Source organism: Giraffa tippelskirchi, chromosome X, assembly GCF_054371585.1.
Source record: "Giraffa tippelskirchi isolate mGirTip1 chromosome X, T2T-mGirTip1v1.2.pri, whole genome shotgun sequence".
NCBI classification, from domain to species: Eukaryota; Metazoa; Chordata; class Mammalia; order Artiodactyla; family Giraffidae; genus Giraffa; species Giraffa tippelskirchi.
In genome coordinates, this window is record NC_137289.1 from 142,394,392 (window position 1) to 142,412,191 (window position 17,800).

At 39.6% G+C, this 17,800-nt stretch overlaps 1 protein-coding gene across 1 annotated transcript in view; it reads left to right on the forward strand.

The window, feature by feature from the left end:
• Window positions 1-41: 41 nt before the first annotated feature.
• FANCB (FA complementation group B) overlaps window positions 42-17,800 on the forward strand; it is a 34,005-nt gene continuing 16,246 nt past the window's right edge. Inside the window, exons 1-4 of the mRNA XM_081565299.1 lie at window positions 42-98; window positions 10,882-11,946; window positions 16,208-16,360; window positions 17,322-17,414. Coding sequence (XP_081421425.1) covers window positions 11,014-11,946; window positions 16,208-16,360; window positions 17,322-17,414 — 1,179 coding nt within the window. The 5' untranslated portion in view covers window positions 42-98; window positions 10,882-11,013. The remainder of the gene's footprint in view (window positions 99-10,881; window positions 11,947-16,207; window positions 16,361-17,321; window positions 17,415-17,800) is intronic.

The following is a 17,800-nucleotide window of genomic DNA, read 5'->3' on the forward strand; positions in this document are numbered from 1 at the left end:
CATGGGCAGGCTCCACCTCCTCTGCGCTGGACGCAGCCTCCGGCCTGGACCTCCCAAGATGCAGCGCGCAGGCGGGAGGTTTGGAGCTGCAGGACACTGTACGTATTTTTGGCGTTCGGGCTGTTACTATTGTGCTGAGCGAGGGCCTCACGCGTAGAGGTAGGGCTGGCGGCTTGTTCCCTGACCCGACGTTCGCCGAGAGGTAGCGGGGCTGGACTTGGCTCCCCTAGTCACGTTATGGCGGAAGAGCAGTTAGGAAGTGGGCGTCCCCGGGCCTGTGCACCTTTCTCTGGAGGACTAGATTATTCCTAGTGCTTTCTCTATTTGGGAATTACTTCACTTGCAACTTTCTGCACTTCTGCAGCATCTTTCTCACTTGGAGTGTGAGATACTTAACAAAGGATTTAACTTTGAAATCTTTGAAACGGTTATATAAAGTTTAAAGATATAAAGCATCTTCAATTCAGTGGCTCAGTCGTGGCCGACTCTTTGCGACCCCATGGACTGCAGCATGCCAGGCCTCCCTGTCCATCACGAGTTCCCAGAGTTTACTCAAACTCATGTCCATGGAGTCGGTGATGCCATCCAACCATCTCATCCTCTGTCGTCCCCTTCTCCTCCTGCCTTCAATTTTTCCCAGCATCAGGGTCTTTTCCAGTGAGTCAGTTCTTCGCATCAGGAGGCCAAAATATTCGAGTTTCAGCTAAAGCATCAGTCCTTCAATGAATATTCAGGACTTATTTCCTTTAGGATTGATGGGTTGGATTTCCTTATAGTCCGAGGGACTCTCCAACACCATAGTTCAAAAGTATCAGTTCTTCGGTGCTCAGCTTTCTTTATAGTCCAACTCTCACATTCATACATGACTACTGGAAAAACCATAGCTTTGACTGGAGCTTTGTTGGCAAAGTAATGTCTCTGTATTTTAGTATGCTGTCTTGGTTGGTCATAACTTTTCTTCCAAGGAGCAATTGTCTTTTAATTTCATGGCTGCAGTCACCATCTGCAGTGATTTTGGAGCCCAAGAAAATAAAGTCTTTCACCGTTTCCATTGTTTCCCCATCTATTTGCCATGAAATGATGGGACCGGATGCCACGATCTTAGTTTTCTGAATGTTGTTTTGAGCCAACTTTTTCACTCTCCTCTTTCATTTTTCATCAAGAGGCTCTTTAGTTCTTCATCACTTTCTGCCATAAAGGTGGTGTCATCTGTGTATCTGAGGTTATTTATATTTCTCCTGGCAATCTTGATTCCAGCTTGTGCTTCATCCAGCCTGGCATTGTGCGTGATGTGTTAATTAAGATAGTTCTCACCTGGGGCAGATTTGCCCCCCGGGGGACTTTTTGACCATGTCTGGAGACAGTTACTCTTGCCTGGAAAATCCCATGGACGGAGGAGCCTGGTGGGCTGCAGTCCATGGGGTCGCGAAGAGTCAGACACGACTGAGCAACTTCACTTTCACTTTTCCCTTTCATGCACTGGAGAAGGAAATGGCAACCCACTCCAGTATTCTTGCCTGGAGAATCCCAGGGACGGCGGAGCCTGGTGGGCTGCCGTCTGTGGGGTCGCACAGAGTCGGACACGACTGAAGCGACTTAGCAGCAGCAGCAGCAGCAGGAGACAGTTATGCTTGTTGCAACAGAAAACTGCAAAGAAATTATAAGAAGAAAAGAACAGTCCCTATATTCCCACCAGCCATAGTCAAACAGGATGGACAATTGAGCATCTTTTTCCCCAAACCTTTTTTGTATCTTTACTTTTTTTATGGGGGGAAATGAACATTGTGTTGATTTTATTTGTAGCATTGTATTTGAATATACAAGACTCTTGAGAGTCCCTTGGACTGCAAGGAGATCCAGTCAATCCATCCTAAAAGAGATCAATCCTGGGTATTCATTGGAAGGTCTGATATTGAAGCTGAAACTCCAATACTTTGGCCACCTCATGCGAAGGGTTGACTCATTGGAAAAGACCCTAATGCTGGGTAGGATTGGGGGCGGGAGGAGAAGGGGACAACAGAGGATGAGATGGTTGGATGGCATCACCGACTCGATGAACATGGGTTTGGGTAGACTCCGGGAGTTGGTGATGGACAGGGAGGCCTGGCGTGCTGCAATTCATGGGGTCGCAAAGAGTCGGACACGACTGAGCGACTGAACTGAACTGAACTGATGTGAATATATCCTTGAAACAATATCTCAGGTATGGCTGAAGTCTCTGTCTGGCTTCACTCTCCTACTCTGATATCCTTCTTCTCCAGAATAGACAGTCACTGGGATTTGTCATGAACCCTTACACCTTTGCTTTTTTTATTTTGGACCAAGCTGCCTACGTTTGAATCCTGTCTCTGTCACTTCCAATCTGCAGGCCTTTGTGAAGATCCTTAAATTCCATGTCTCAGTTTCCCCATCTGAGGATAATAGTACCTACAGCGTAAGGATGTTCTGAGGAATAAGTGCATTAGTCCAAAGTGCTTAGAACAGTGCCTGGCACAGAGAAAGCAGTCAGGGAATGTACCCATTGTAGGGAAACAAAGTATATCATGCTGTTTTATCTACTTTGATTTTGATACATAATTACTACACTATACATATTTCTGCAACTTAATGTTTTTCATTTGATTTTTGAAATCAAGCCACTATGTTGCTGTTCAGTCCGCTAAGTCGTGTCTGACTCTCTGCAACCCCTTGGACTGCAGCACACCAGGCTTCCCTGTCCTTCACTATTTCCCTGAGTTTGCTCCAATTTATGTCCATTGAGTAGGTGGTGCTAGCTAACCATCTCATCCTCTGCCTCCCCCTTATCCTTTCTCCTTCAGTCTTTGCCAGATCAGGATCTTTTCCAGTGAGTCTTCTCTTTGCATCAGGTGGCCAAAGTATTGCAGCTTTAGCATCAGTCTTTCCAATGAATCTTCAGGGTTGATTTCCTTTAGAGTTGATTGGTTTGATCTCCTTGTTGTCCAAGGGACTCTCAAGAGTCTGCTCCAACACCACAATTCAAAAGCATATCCATGCACGACTACTGAAAAAACCATAGCTTTGACTAAATGGACCTTTGTCGGCAAAGGAACGTCTCTGCTTTTTAATATGCTGTCTAGGTTTGTCAATGATTTTCTTCCAAGGAGCAAGCGTCTTTTAATTTCATGGCAGCGGTCACTATCCACAGTGATTCTGAAGCTCAAGAAAATAAAATCCGTCACTGCTTTCATTTTTTTTCCCCATCTATTTGCCATGAAGTGATGGGACCAGATGCCATGATCTTAGTTTTTGGAATGTTGAGTTTTAAGCCAGCTTTTTCAGTCTCCTCTTTCACCTTCATCAAGAGGCTCAATGGTACACATCTAATTCATTCCTCTTAGCTATAATATGATATTCCATCCATATCTATTCATTCCCCTATTGGTGGTCATTGAAGTTTTTGCTTTAAAAAAAAAAAAATAGCATGGTAAACATTCCAGAAAAAAGTCTTCATTATTATGTAGGATTATTTCTCTGAGTTCATATCTAGAAATGAAATTTCTACTTGTATGCATTTCTGTTCACTGCCAGGTAGTCTTCCAAAGTCTCCCTTTAATTAAGTACTTGTAATTATTTCCTAGTTTATGACTCCACCTCCAGTGTCACTTCACTCCCCCATCTTCAACACTGTTACCAGGATCTTTATTACTCAGAAGTACAATCCTGTGGTTTCTATTTTTGAAATCTTTCAGTGGTTTACCATTCCTTAGGGAAAGTTAGAAGTCCTTAGTATGGCATCAAGAACCTTTAATCTTTCCTGATTCTCTTAGTGGATCACATTCATCCACATTTCAGATACACTAAATGTTGCTGGGAAAGGGAGATTTGACTCTGGGCAGGCCTCAACAAATGACTTCTAGTTATATAGGTAGAAGAAGTTTTTAACAGTGAACCTATTCTGTAGCCAAGTTAATTTACTAGGTAAACAATGTTCTGTATGTTGGAAAAATGATTATCTCTGTGTATTATGCTCATAAGATTATGTTTAATATTATTAGGTGAAGTTTACAGTTGAGTGTCGTAATTCTACCTTTTTACCAAAGGTAGAATTCCAAAGACACTTTCCACTGGTTGCAGTCTATCGATCGGTTTCTTACAGAATTTTATAGCTTTCATATGTAGATAATATAGTGCTCTTTTAGGAGCTTCCTGTACCAGACCTGATTCTGAAATTTATCATGCCAAATGTATTTATTAGCATTTAACAGAAACATTGTTTATTTGTTGGGAGACTGGAAGAGAAGGATGGATAAGGGTGATAATTTGTTGCCTATATTTAGGTTAGCATGTATCATTTTTCTAATATACATCTGTTTTCATTTTATGTGAAAAATATACAGTCAACTTTGACGTGTGGTGATACAGAACATGAAAAGCTCAATTAACTGCCTAGTATTTTATAAATAATCTGCATCCAAATCTTCCTTCCTGCTTCTTTCTTTCCCCCAGCCTCTTCCAGAGCTGCAACAGGAGGTAAAACTTAACTGGTTTGAGTTACCTGTTTTGTTCTGCAACCACTGTTGTAAGAGTACTAAGTAAAAAGTCAAATGACTAATAGGCTAGAATATAGAATACTAAGCCTGGTGTCCTGATTTGATTAATCAAGACTTGTTTCTATTGGTTTAAGAACCTCTGCATTGAACCTTAGTTTCACTTGTTTCCAGATTATTTCTATTTTAAAAATGAATATGACTACTTATTCCATAGCTTTGAAGTTTTGTCTTGTGAACATATGCTCAGAACTTTTACCTTTAATGTAGATGTTGCATTAGTATAAAATAAAGCAGATATTCACAGATACGTGAATTCAGTAAGCATTGAGATTATTATAGAAAGTTTGAAGGAAAAAAGTTATCTTTATAAATTAGTAGTTTAGCTTCTGATTTTTAGCTCTGAAGATTATCAATGTAAAATAACTTATCTTGAAAATGTGCATGCTTTTGCAGTAGTACTTAAAAATAAAAAATAGCCTTTCATATAACAGTTGTGTTTTTAAATCTATTTGAATCTAAGTCCATGAGAATAAGTTTGCTTTTTGCCTAGAGCTCACGCTGAAAGCTTGTAGCAGTGGTTTGCAACTTTTTATCTCTATTATCATTCAGCGTCTATCTTTCCAGGTCATAGTTCAGGGATACAAATCATAGATTTGGGGGCTGGTTGGGGCGGGAGTGGAGGAGTACAGCAGTAAGTGCATGCAAAACTTTTGAATGAGGGGCCAGTTACCAGATAAGTTTGTGTTTTAGAACAATAACTGAGGTAGCATAAATGAATGGACATATTGGAGGAGAGAGAGACTAGAGTAAGGAAGGCTGATTAAAGGGAGTTTACTGCAGCCTAAATGAGGGATGAAAGCCTGAACCATCACAGACACAACTGGGACAGAAAATTGTAAGAAAGAAATTTCTAAGTTAAGGAACTTAGTGATAGCATTAAAAGAATACAATGTAAGGTGCCCGATTTTCCTAACTCTTCACTTTATGAAGGGGCAACAATACATAGTCTAAAGCTTATTGAAGGGGGTGATTCTACTGACCTTTTAGCACTAAGATCCTCCTTACTCCTGGCACACTCGGGTGTGGGTAAACCAGAGCACTGTGTTGATGACCCATTAGTTGTGACATTTAATATTAAAATTACAAAATCCTTTTCTGGATGCAAATTATTTTTGTTTATTTTTAGTATTAGGAAGTCAAGACCTTTTGAAGTGGGTAGGTAGTAAAAGGTCTTTACCTCAGAATATCTAATGTTAAAAAAATACCATTTAATGCCAAAAAAGGAAACTCTGTTAGAAGTCTCTTAAGAAGTCTGAGGTGTCTGTGGGAAATTTGAAATAAAGAAGTTATTAGTCATACATTTTCATGTAATGTAACCAATTTCAAGTAAAACATAGTTCCATAAACAAAAGCTACACCTTTGGTTTCACTACCTATCTGCTTTACTGATAAAGCTGAAGCTGCTCTGGGATATCCGTTTTCCCAGATCTTTGCATGAGTTGCCTAACAAGCCAGGAAGTCATTTGGCTTTTGCTAGTTTGTATTATCCAGTATCTCCAGTTGCTTTAGTAATTCTTCTAGAAATTCTCAAAAACAATATCATAAATTTGATTTGAAAAGAAATGTTGTGTAACAGATTACTCCCAAATTTAGCAATGTAAAACAAGAAACATTCATTATCTTAAAATTTCTGAGGACTGGGTTTTTGGGAACAGCTTAGGGGTGGTTCTGGCTCAGGAAGGCTTGACTGGAGCTGGGAGTTGTGATCCCAGGAAGGCTCACTCACATGGCTCTTGGCAAAAAGCCCCAGTCCCTTGCTAGCTGTTGGCAGGAAGCCACAGTTCTTTGCTGTGTGTGCATCTCCACAGGGCTGCCCAAGTGTCTTAATGATATGGCAGGTGATTTTCCCCAGTGCAAATGATCCAAGGAAGAGATCACTGAGGAAGCCACCATGCCCTGTGACCCAGTCTTCTTCTGTATTCTGTGCTTGGAAATGAGTCATGATGACAAGGCCTCACTCAAGGAGAGGAGATTTTAGTGCCGCTTCTTGATGACAGGAGTTTCAAAGAAATTTGTGACGGTCTTTTAGAACCACAAGTGATGCATTCGGAAGTTCGACAATAAGGTGCAGCATCTCCAATTTGAATGATCTAATATGCTTTTAAGTAGAATTGCCTGTAAATCAAGTCATTTTAATAAAATGCAAGGCTACATTAAGTTAAATCAATAGATTATGGTTCAGTGAAACTTTTTTCTAATTGGATTGTTGGTAGATTTTTATAATAAAAGAACAAAACCTAAGCCTTTGGAGTTTGCTTCTCATTCAAAAGAGGAAAACTATATTACTTACTTGTACATGACCTCGTTTTCATTTATTTCTAAAGTACTTGATTTTCCTGGTGTAAATAATCCAGAAATAAGAGAAAAGAGAGAGTATGAGTTAGAGTTATTTAAAATGACAAGAGACCTTTCAGCATTCACAAAGCATTAAGTATACAGTTACTCTGATGTTTCTAAGATTAGGTACTGTATGAACCAGAGCTAGCCATGATGATGAGAATGATAGTAGCTAGCCTTTTCTAGCACTTTCTATGGGCCAGATTCTATTTCAAGCAAGTTCTGTTCGTTAATTCTAGTACCTTGTAGGTTTGGTGCTGTTACTGCACCCTGTTACATAGATGTGGATGTGAGGTGGCATAAAGGGACTAAATAACTTGCTCTAAATCACACATCTAAGGAAAAGCAGGCCCACCATTCAGAGGGTGCTCTGATGGTTCTTAGCATATGCTAAGCATTTGGTAACTGTTACAGGAGTGACTCCTGGGGCCAAACTATGGTGGAGGTAATGAAGATAATGGCGACCTCCTTCAAAAGGTCCCATGTATGCACTGCTACACTCAATGTCCCCAACCTTGCAACAGGCCACTGCTGACCTATGCCTCTGCTGGAGACGCCTGGACACTCACTGGCAAGTCTGGGTCCGACTCTTGTGGGGTCACTGCTCCTTTCTCCTGGGTCCTGGTGCACACAAGGTTCTGTTTGTGCCCTCCAAGAGTCTGTTTCCCCAGTCCTGTGTAAGTTCTGGCAGCTCTATGGTGGGGTTAATGGCAACCTCCTCCAGGAGGACTTAGGCCATACCCAGGTCTGCTGCACCCAGAGCCCCTGCCCATGCGGTAGTCCACTGCTGACCCGGACCTCTGCAGGAGACACTCAAACACAGTTCTGGCTCAGTCTCTGTGGGGTCTCTGGTTCCTGGTGCACAGTTTGTTTGAGCCCTCTGAGCGTTTCTGGTTGGTATGGGGTTTGATTCTAAACATGATTTTGCCCCTCCTACCATCTTGCTGGGGCTTCTCCTTTGTTCTTGGACATGGGGTATCTCCTCACAGTCGCTCTAGCACCATGTAGCTGCCGCTCCATCCGGTCCCATCACTTCATGGCAAATAGATGGGCAAACAGTGGAAACGGTGGCAGACTTTATTTTTAGGGGCTCCAAAATCACTGCAGATGGTGACTGCAGCCATGAAATTAAAAGACACTTGCTCCTTGGAAGAAAAGCTATGACCAACCTAGACAGCATATTAAATAGCAGAGACATTACTTTGCCAACAAAGGTCCATCTAGTCAAAGCTATGGTTTTTCCAGTAGTCATGTATGGATGGGAGAGTTGGACTATAAAGAAAGCTGGGCACCGAAGAATTGATGCTTTTGAAATGTGGTGTTGGAAAAGACTCTTGAGAGTCCCTTGGACTGCAAGGAGATCCAACCAGTCCGTCCTAAAGGAGATCAGTCCTGGGTGTTCATTGGAAGGACTGATGTTGAAGCTGAAACTCCAATACTTTGGCCACCTGATGTGAAGAGCTGACTCATTGGAAAAGACCCTGATTCTGGGAAAGATTGAGGGCAGGAGGAGAAGGGGACGACAGAGGATGAGATTGTTGGATGGCATCACTGACTCAATGGACCTGAGTTTGAGTAAGCTCTGGGAGTTGGTGATGGACAGGGAGGCCTGGCATGCTGCAGTCCATGGGGTCGCAAAGAGTTGGACATGACTGAGCAACTGAACTGAACTGACAGGAGTGACTCAGCATACATAGCCAATGAATGAAAAGACTTCACCATCTTTTTCTTACATGTTTTCTCACATGGGTTCAATGGAGGGGGTGTTCCTTTGTTCTTTATTCTGCCTTACTAATTATCTCAAATTGCCTTTCTTATAACCAGTCTTCAGAGCAAGGGAATACATGCCAAGACAATGTAGTGGTTAGAAGTATAGGGTCAGGAGCCAGAGGGCCCCTCTTCTAAATCTAGTGCCATTGCTGATTAGCTTTGTAACCTTGGAAAACTTTCTGACCTTCATTAAAATACAGTTTTCTCATTTAAGAAGCAGGGTACCTAAAGCCGGAGCTCTGGGACAACCCAGAGGGATAGGGTGGGGAGGGAAGTGGGAGGGGGGTTCAGGATGGGGGGAACACCTGTATACCTGTGGCCGATTCATGGTGATGTATGGCAGGAACCATCACAATATTGTAAAGTAATTATCCTCCAATTAAAATAAATAAATTTTAAAAATTGAAAGATGGGATATTAAGAATACTTACTTCAAAAGGATATTTGTGAGTATTAAATAATGCATGCATTGTACCCGGCATATAATAAGCATGAACAATTTATGGCTATTTTTTAATTCTTGTGTTCATTACAATATCTAATCCTCTGTTTTTTTCTACTTTGAATAAGAATAGTGACTTCCTTAGGATGTAAAACGGCATTGCTTTTGCAAAATAAGATTTAAATTTTATTTCTATTACTCCTATGAAGATTTTTTTTTAAAAGTCATGTTACAGCATTTCCTGGTTTCCACCACTGCCCCTCTATCCCCCACCTCACCGGGCTTTCATTTTGGCCATCAAGTCTGTAGAAACTCCTTTCTCAGGGAGGTAGAAACCCAAGCGCCTGGGCTATGGGAGCAATCTAATATGAATCCTTGACTGACTGAGATGTCATTGTAGAGGGGTTAAGATGTAGAGGGACAAACCAGGTTAGGAGTGTATGCTTGAGAGACAGAGGTGGAACCCTTAAGAAATTCCCTGAGCCAGAAAGTTTGCAGTTCTTTATAATGGAGCACTTGTACCTTTTAATAGATGCTGTTAACAAATTCACTTATCTTCTGTGATGTGCTTATTTGCCTTCTTTGCAAACTGTGTTTTTTAAGGGCTCTACAGAAATGATATTTGGGATACAGATTTTTTTAAACTTTTTATTTTATATTGGAGTATGCAAGCATTAATATGAATTGCAGGACACATTGGGCTTCCCCTGTGGCTCAGTGGGTAAAGAATCCCCGTGTAATGCAAGAGACACGGGTTTGATCTCTGGGCCGGGAAGATCCCCTGGAGGAGGGCATGGCAACCCACTACAGTATTCCTGCTTGGAGAATCCCATGGACAGAGGAGCCCGGCGGGCTACAGTCCATAGAGTTGAAAAGAGTCAGACACGACTGAAGTGACTGAGCACATAGTCGATTAACAATGCTGTGATGGTTTCAGGTGGACAGCTAAGGGACTCAGCCCCACATATACATGTATCCGCTTCGTTCTTTCTGGGGCTATTAGTAGTTGTCCTCCGCTCTTCTCGAGTAACATATTGGACACCTTCCAACCTGGGAGACTCATCTTTCAGTGTCATATCTTTTTGCCTTTTATACAGTTCATGGGGTTCTCACAGTAAGTATACTAGGGTGGTTTGCCATTCCTTCCTCCAGTGGATCATGTTTTGCCAGAACTCTCTGCTATGACCTGTCGGTCTTGAGTGGCCCTGCACGACATGGCTCATAGCTTCATTGAATTATGCAAGCCCTGTTGCCACAACAAGACAGTGATCCATGAAGGGGATACATGTATCCATTCTCCCCTAAACCCCCCTCCCATCCAGGCTGCCACATAACATTCAGCAGAGTTTCCTGTGCTATGCAGTAGTTTTTTGTTGGTTATCCATTTTAAATATAGCAGTGTCTACATATCTATCCCAAACCCCCTAACTCCTTCTCCCCATCCCTTCCCTGCCCTGCAACCATAAGTTCATTCTCTAAGTCTGTGAGTTTGTTTCTGTTTTGTAAATAAGTTCATTTGTATCATTTCTTTTTAGACTCCACATATAAGGGATGTCATATGATATTTCTTCTTTTCTGTCTGACTTCACTCAGTATGACAGTCTTTAGGTCCATCCATGTTGCTGCAAATCACGTTATTGAGATACAGTTTTTGATAAGTGTGACATTGTTAAGATAGCATAAAAAGCTAAAAAAGTGTTAATAACGTTTATAGTTACCTGTGTAATAGTTCTCTAACAAAAACATGTGTTTTCTTTTCAGCTCTGCCTACTCAGTGGCAGTTTCCCTCATTTCATTTTTAGGTTTAAAAGCATCAACTGGGCTTGACTTACTTTCAAAAACTGGACCAACACAAATTGGACTTGATACTGTAGATTCACTGGCAAACAAGCAATGTCATCTAATGAACAAGAAAGGTTCTGCTGTTATAATGGAGAAGTCCTTATTTTTCGTTTGTCTGAAGGAAATTTTGTAGATGAAGGGCCTAAAAAATCACCTGTGTTACATGTCAGAAGAATGATATTTGGCAGAGGACCAGGGGGATTTGTTCAGAAATCCACTGGATTCTTTAGCATAAAAGAAGAATACTCTCATTTAAAAATTATGTGTTGTGACTGTGTTTCAGATTTCAGAACTGGAATTAATCTGCCTTATGTTATGATACAGTGCATTAAAGAAGAGAACATTTTCAAATATTTTCTACTGTTTCTTCATGGTACCAATAAATTTGAAAAGTGTTTGAGTTTTAGACTAGGCTATGAGATGAAGGACAGTATAAGGGTCCTTAATGGGCCTTTAGTTTTATGGAGACATGGTCAGACATACTTTTATATCTCTTCTCAAACTGGCAAAGTTGTCACTGTGTCTATGAACTTTTCCTCTGTTGAGTGGGCAGGGGAGATTGAAAATCTAGGTATGGTTTTGTTAGGACCAAAGAGATGTTATTTATCTGCAGAAGGATACACTCCAAAGCCTTCAAAATCAGATTATGCAACTTGGAATACCCACTTTTGTGCATACTCGCTTGAAAGGGCAGAAGTAATAAGTGATACATATATTATCCCTCCTGCTTATACCAGCGTGATAACATTTGTGCATGTCTGTTCAACTGAGATTGTCAATGACCAGTTAAGAATGTCTCTGATTGCCCTTACTCGAAAAAATCAGTTGATCTCATTCCTAAATGGGACTCCTACAAGTGTGTGCCAGCTTCCATTTGGAGATCCTTGTGCAGTTCAACTTGTGGATTCAGGTGGAGAAGATCTCCTTTTCATCATATCCTTTAGGTCCAATGATGCGTGTGCTGTTTGGGAAAAGAACTTTCAGGTATGGTACTTATAATCATTCAGTTGGCGTCATCTTAGACCTAATAAGCATCCCTAAGCTTCATAGGATTCGTCCTAGAGTCTTATTGTCCAAATTGATTTTTAGTCTTTGCACTTAAAAGGAAATCATGTATGTTACAGTATTCCTTTTTCTTAAAATGATTATCTGAATGTTATTTGATAAGTTTTGCCTTGCCATTTTGAGTCATAAAACCCTTGAGTTTTTGGAAATACATGAATACATAACTACAATTATTATCTATCTATTTGTCTTTTACCATAACTGTTTCTAATTTTCACTAATGTGATAATTGGATTTGTATTTTTACTTAGAACAAGACCATAAGCCTTTCTGGAAAACTCAAATCAGTTGTTGAACTTCGAAAAAGTTGGTAGTTGTCATTTTAAACTTAAAATGAAATCTAGAGGAGTTCCTTGAAACCTGTCATTGTCCCTTTAGAGACAAATGATGGTTCTCCAGAGAAAAGCAACGTGTTAATTTTTCTAGAAAATGTTGCTTAGAGAAGTGCATTATGTTACATTTTGAAACTCAGAGTTGTCCTCTGGAAAAGCATTCACGTTTTATCTACATATAGTCATGTCTTTTAATGTAAGGTTTGAAATTGCTTTAAAATACTCACTGGTATTGAACATTCAATAACAAGTAAAAAGGTATAGAAAATGAAAAGGAAATTGGAGGATTGGAATTATGTGTCTCCAATATCTCTCTGACCCTGATGTTTTGTTAACATTGCGTCCTCCTGGCATAAGATGTTTATCAGCACATCCAGTTATGTGTGCTGAAGTGTTAATAATTTGAGATCTTCCAAAGCAGTTTTTAGTACATTATACAGCTTTGTAAGTTCTTGTGCTACTTTGGAAGACAAAAAGTAGATACTCCCTTACTTGGTGTGCCCTGTCCATTTCATTAGAAGCTCAGTTAAAATTTCTCTCATTGTATTATCACCTTGATATGAAATATTGATAAATGTTTCAGAAAGCTTGAAAGGCTTTTTTTTTTAATTTGAATGTGTGTACGTGTGTTTGTGTGTATGGAAATAGGTTGAAATTGTGTTTTATGAGACTTTTCCTTGTAGATTACCTTGATGTTAGTAGGAATTATGTGACCATGTTCAACCTCTGCAACACACAGAGGACTTAAATTCTCAAAAGGAAAATAATTTGAAAACTATCCTGTTTTTATTTTGAAAGCAATCTTTAAAAGCTCATCACACTTTTATTTCAAGGTTTTGTGGGAAGGTAGCATTTTCTGTCTTTTTCTACTCTTCCTCTGAAGAAGTGGTGTGGGGAAAAGGATCTGTTAATAGTAAAGCCTATAATCCTTATTGGGGTTGGAGTAGTGGGAAGAACACTCTTAACCTTGGGTTTCAATCCCAGATGAACACCATACTAGTGTTACCTTAAGGGATGTATTTACTTTTTGTGAACTCATTTTCTATCTATATGAATTTGCGATCATCCTGCCTCGGAAAGGGGAGAATTCAATAAAATGACATTGTAAAGTGACTTGGACAGTGCCTGGTGCTCAATAGAAGCCCAGAAAGTGGTAGCTACTATCATGTTGAACGAGGGCTGGGCTATCATCAGCAATGGTGCTTACCTAAGGTTCCCTCTTCACCTGACTAAGGAGTAGTAACTTCCTGTCTCATTCATTCAGTGGAATAGTCCTCTCTTACTTGAAATGGGTCCCCTGCTCAGACACCATAGAGCTCTGCCACCGACACATTACCCAAGGCAGAAGACTGCATCACTGTTTGTACATGGGCCTGTAACTGGTGGGCTCCCTGCTTTGAAATCATATCCTAGGGTTCTTTTTCTACACTAGACCACCAGCCTTTCCACAGGTTATTTACCTCCGTCTCTACTGACAATTGCTATGCTACCTCTTCAGGGATTCCATACTTCTAAGCTATTCTCAAGTGCCCAGTACTGAATGCTCGGGAGCTACATCCTTATACCTACAAGTTAAGTGCTTCTAGATTGTCTCTGATACCTTGCCACTCGGGGAGTTTCACAGCTCCTGTCCCTATCATGGTGTTTATACACACCTACTTAAAAAGAAAACTTGATTACTGTAGCAACAAGAATAAAGGTTAAGAATCTACAGATAAAAGGGGGAATAATCATGTCAGAAAACTTGAGTTAAGGGAAGTAATTGCATTTGAGCAATTACACTTCGTTTAGCAGTTAAGGGAAATAAAGTAAATACAGGAAGTTTTGTAATTGAATGGAACATACTATTAAGGGGAAAAATATTTTTCTCATTGCCTAGTGCAAGGAATTTCCTGTTTGTGGTATCAAGAGGTTTTAAATAGTAAAATGAATACATTATTGAGTAATAAAATGGTGCCTTTGATGGTTTTGCCCCCAAATGGGAGAAAACATCAGATGCAGTCTTCCTTTGGGTTGGCTATGGATTTTATCCATCCATCCTTTTACTACTTCATTACAAACAGGAATTAAGGCAACTTACAAAGATAGGTGAACTGCAAATAAGCATAAATTAGAATAAATAATGAAAATCAAGGTTACTGTGTTCTGAGATCAATGCTTCATGAAGGTCCTAGTCCTTAATCCAGTGATTGGCTTGAAAGAGAGAGCTGAGTATGGAGAAAAACATGATTAGCTTTTCTCCTAGGCTTTTTGTTTTGAGTAGAAATTATCTCTGCAAGTTGTGACAAGTATCTTTGTAGCAGGCATTTCAAAATTTGAGATCATTGTCAAGTATGTGTGAAACAGATAGTGGTGTGTTGTCAGGTAGAAAGAGGCCAGTATGTTTAGAGGCGTGATGTCTGATATGGTCAGTAGTCACTGGCTGCAGATGGTGATTCAGCATTTGCAGTGTGGCTGGTCAGATTTAGGATGTGCTGTCCATGTCAAATACACAGCGGATTTCAAAGGCTTAGTAGAAAGTGGGAGTAAAATATTAATAATTTTTCTTGATTCTGTTGAATTGAAATGATAATATTTTAGATAGACTAAAATGCCTTTTAAAAGTAAAATCACCTTTTTACTTCTAGAAAATTTTCTTTTATTGGCTACTGGAAAATTGAAAGTCATGTATGTGCCTTGCATTTGTGGTTCACCTGTATTTCTTTTGGACAGCCCTCTTCTAGAGCTAGAGATTGCAGGTGTGTGTACATGCATGCGTGCATAGCTCTGTGGTGTTTGTGTGCTGAGCACATTCTTATTACCAGTATCTCTTGGCATGGTTCATTATAATGCATGCTACTCATGGTGGGGCGGTGGGAGGAAGGGAGGCTATGGGTTTACAAATAAGCTTTCTCCCTGCATGAGTGAAAACTCACTGTTTTGAGTGAAACATCACTGCTTTGGAATTAGCCTTATAGGGGAAAGATCGATATTTGATTATGTAGCTTGAAGAGTCTTATGTATTCTTGCTCGAATGCAAGCTCCCCTCTACCTGGAAGATGATGTATCTATGCTTCTGGGGTTCTGCGTGGGGGTTTCAGCTTTTCTGCCTGAGGCAGAAGGAATTTCTGATCCCTCTGTGTTAGTTTTCCAGGGGATCAATCTGGAAGCCTTCAGCTTTATGGATCGTTAAGAAGTTGTCTTCTATTTTAAACTTGGGATTTCGCGTTCTGGTATAAATTTAACAAATCATTCCAATAGGCTATGATGATTCTAGGTGCCCCACTATCAGGATCTCTTTCCTTCTGTGCCCCACATAATCACTATGTTCTCTCCTACCAGAATTCAGGATATATTAATTAATTATAATTTCATATGGACTCTTACTCTGCTTTGAGAGCTCTTAAAAGTGTTTGCTAGTACCTTCTAGTTACCTAACACAACTGAATTCCTTGTGTAATTGGTTTGATCATGAATACATATCCACTAAGGCTCATGGAAGTGAGGGTTATCCTTAAATAAACCAGTTAGAGAAAGAATCTTCACTAGAGTTAGTCATGAGAAGTGTTAACATTTATAAATTATAATAAAATTTTTATATAGGAATCAGGAACATGATTCCTGGACAAATGTTGATAAAATATTAAATATAAGTATCTTGCTATCTACAAATTTATGACTCCTTATGTCTTCTGATCTCCCAATACCTTTATTTTAGTTTGGTTCTTAGTGTTTGCACTACCATTTTCATGACTTACTTGTAAGATCAAAGATGACAAAGTAGAACTACATGCAGCAAAAGGATTTAGCTCACTTTATATGTATTCATGTGTTCCTTTCTTTGTTCCTTCTTTACCACTCTTTTTCAGGTTGCTGCCAAGTGGGAGAAAATTAGTTCAGTACTGATAGATGACTTCTTTGGAACTGGAACGGAACAAGTACTGCTCCTTTTTAAGGACTCCTTGAATTCAGATTGCTGGAGCTCCTTTGAAATAATAGGCCATGACACCTTAAACTGTTCAGTAGGTTCTGTTTACTTTTTTTTTTTAGCCTTCCCATAGACTTTTTATTTATTTTTTTAAATTAGTTTATTTATCTATTTTTTAACTTTACAATATTGTATTTATTTGTTTTGCCATACATTGACATGAATCCACCATGGGTGTACATGTGTTCCCCTTCCAGAACCCCACTGCCACCTCTCTCCCCATCCCATCCAGTTTACTTTTTATACATTACTTTAGAACATTTTAGAAAATTTGAGTACTTTAAAGCTTTTGACTTACCTTTAAATATTTATTTCATACTTTTGACCCCCCTTTTAAATATTTTGATTTCATACTTAAAACTTTGAGAACTTAAAAATACATACATTAAATTTTTTAAATAGTATATTGACTCTCCTTTCAACAAATGTTATACAATTGTATACCAAATGTTATACAAACAGTATACCATTACTGTTTTTGGTGTAAATTTGAAATGTAGTGCATGTGATATTTGCTCGTGACAATACTGTAAATTGATTTCATCATTGCTTCTGAAAAGCACATTTTATGCCAATAAAGCATAGTGATATTAGATTTATTAAGGAATAAAATCAAGTAAAAGTGCTTTATTAAAAGAAGTAACAATTCACAAATGTGTTAAGATCTTGAACATAAGAGAAATAATACCCCAAAAGTTTCAGGCCTATCTTAAATACCTCTGAGCCTCAGTTTTTTTATTAGTAAAACGACGATAATTCTTATTTTCTCTAGTTAGGACATTTTATAAAAACCTAGTGAGCTGATAACTTTTTGAGGCAATATATAAACATTCCATGGGGGGTAATAGTGGTATTCATTTTTTTCCTAGTTAGGAGAAGATGGTGTATATTGTGGCGTACTGCTTTTTGGATAAACTTTAATTGTATTTTGTTAATCTTAGGAATTTTCAGTTTATTTCAAAATTTCAGTTTTAATGTGCTGTTTTGTTTACTAGAGTGAAACGTTGGATTGCAATAAAGATGACCTATTTGATGACAAACAGGAGAATTGTTATTTGGTGGTCCTACCTCTGGAAAGAAGATTGAAAGTTAGTGTCTGTTTCCTTTTGCTTTTTTTTTGGATTCAGTTCAGTTCAATTCAGTCGCTCAGTCGTGTCTGACTCTTTGCGACCCCATGAATTGCACCACACCAGGCCTCCCTGTCCATCACCAACTCCCGGAGTCTACCCAAACCCATGTCTATCGAGTCAGTGATGCCATCCAACCATCTCATCCTCTGTCATCCCCTTTTCCTCCCCCCCCCAATCCTTCCCAGCATCAGGGTCTTTTCCAATGAGTCAGCTCTTCGCATGAGGTGGCCAAAGTATTGGAGTTTCAGCTTCAACATCAGTCCTTCCAACGAACACCCAGGACTGATCTCCTTTAGGATGGACTGGTTGGATCTCCTTGCAGTCCAAGGGACTCTCAAGAGTCT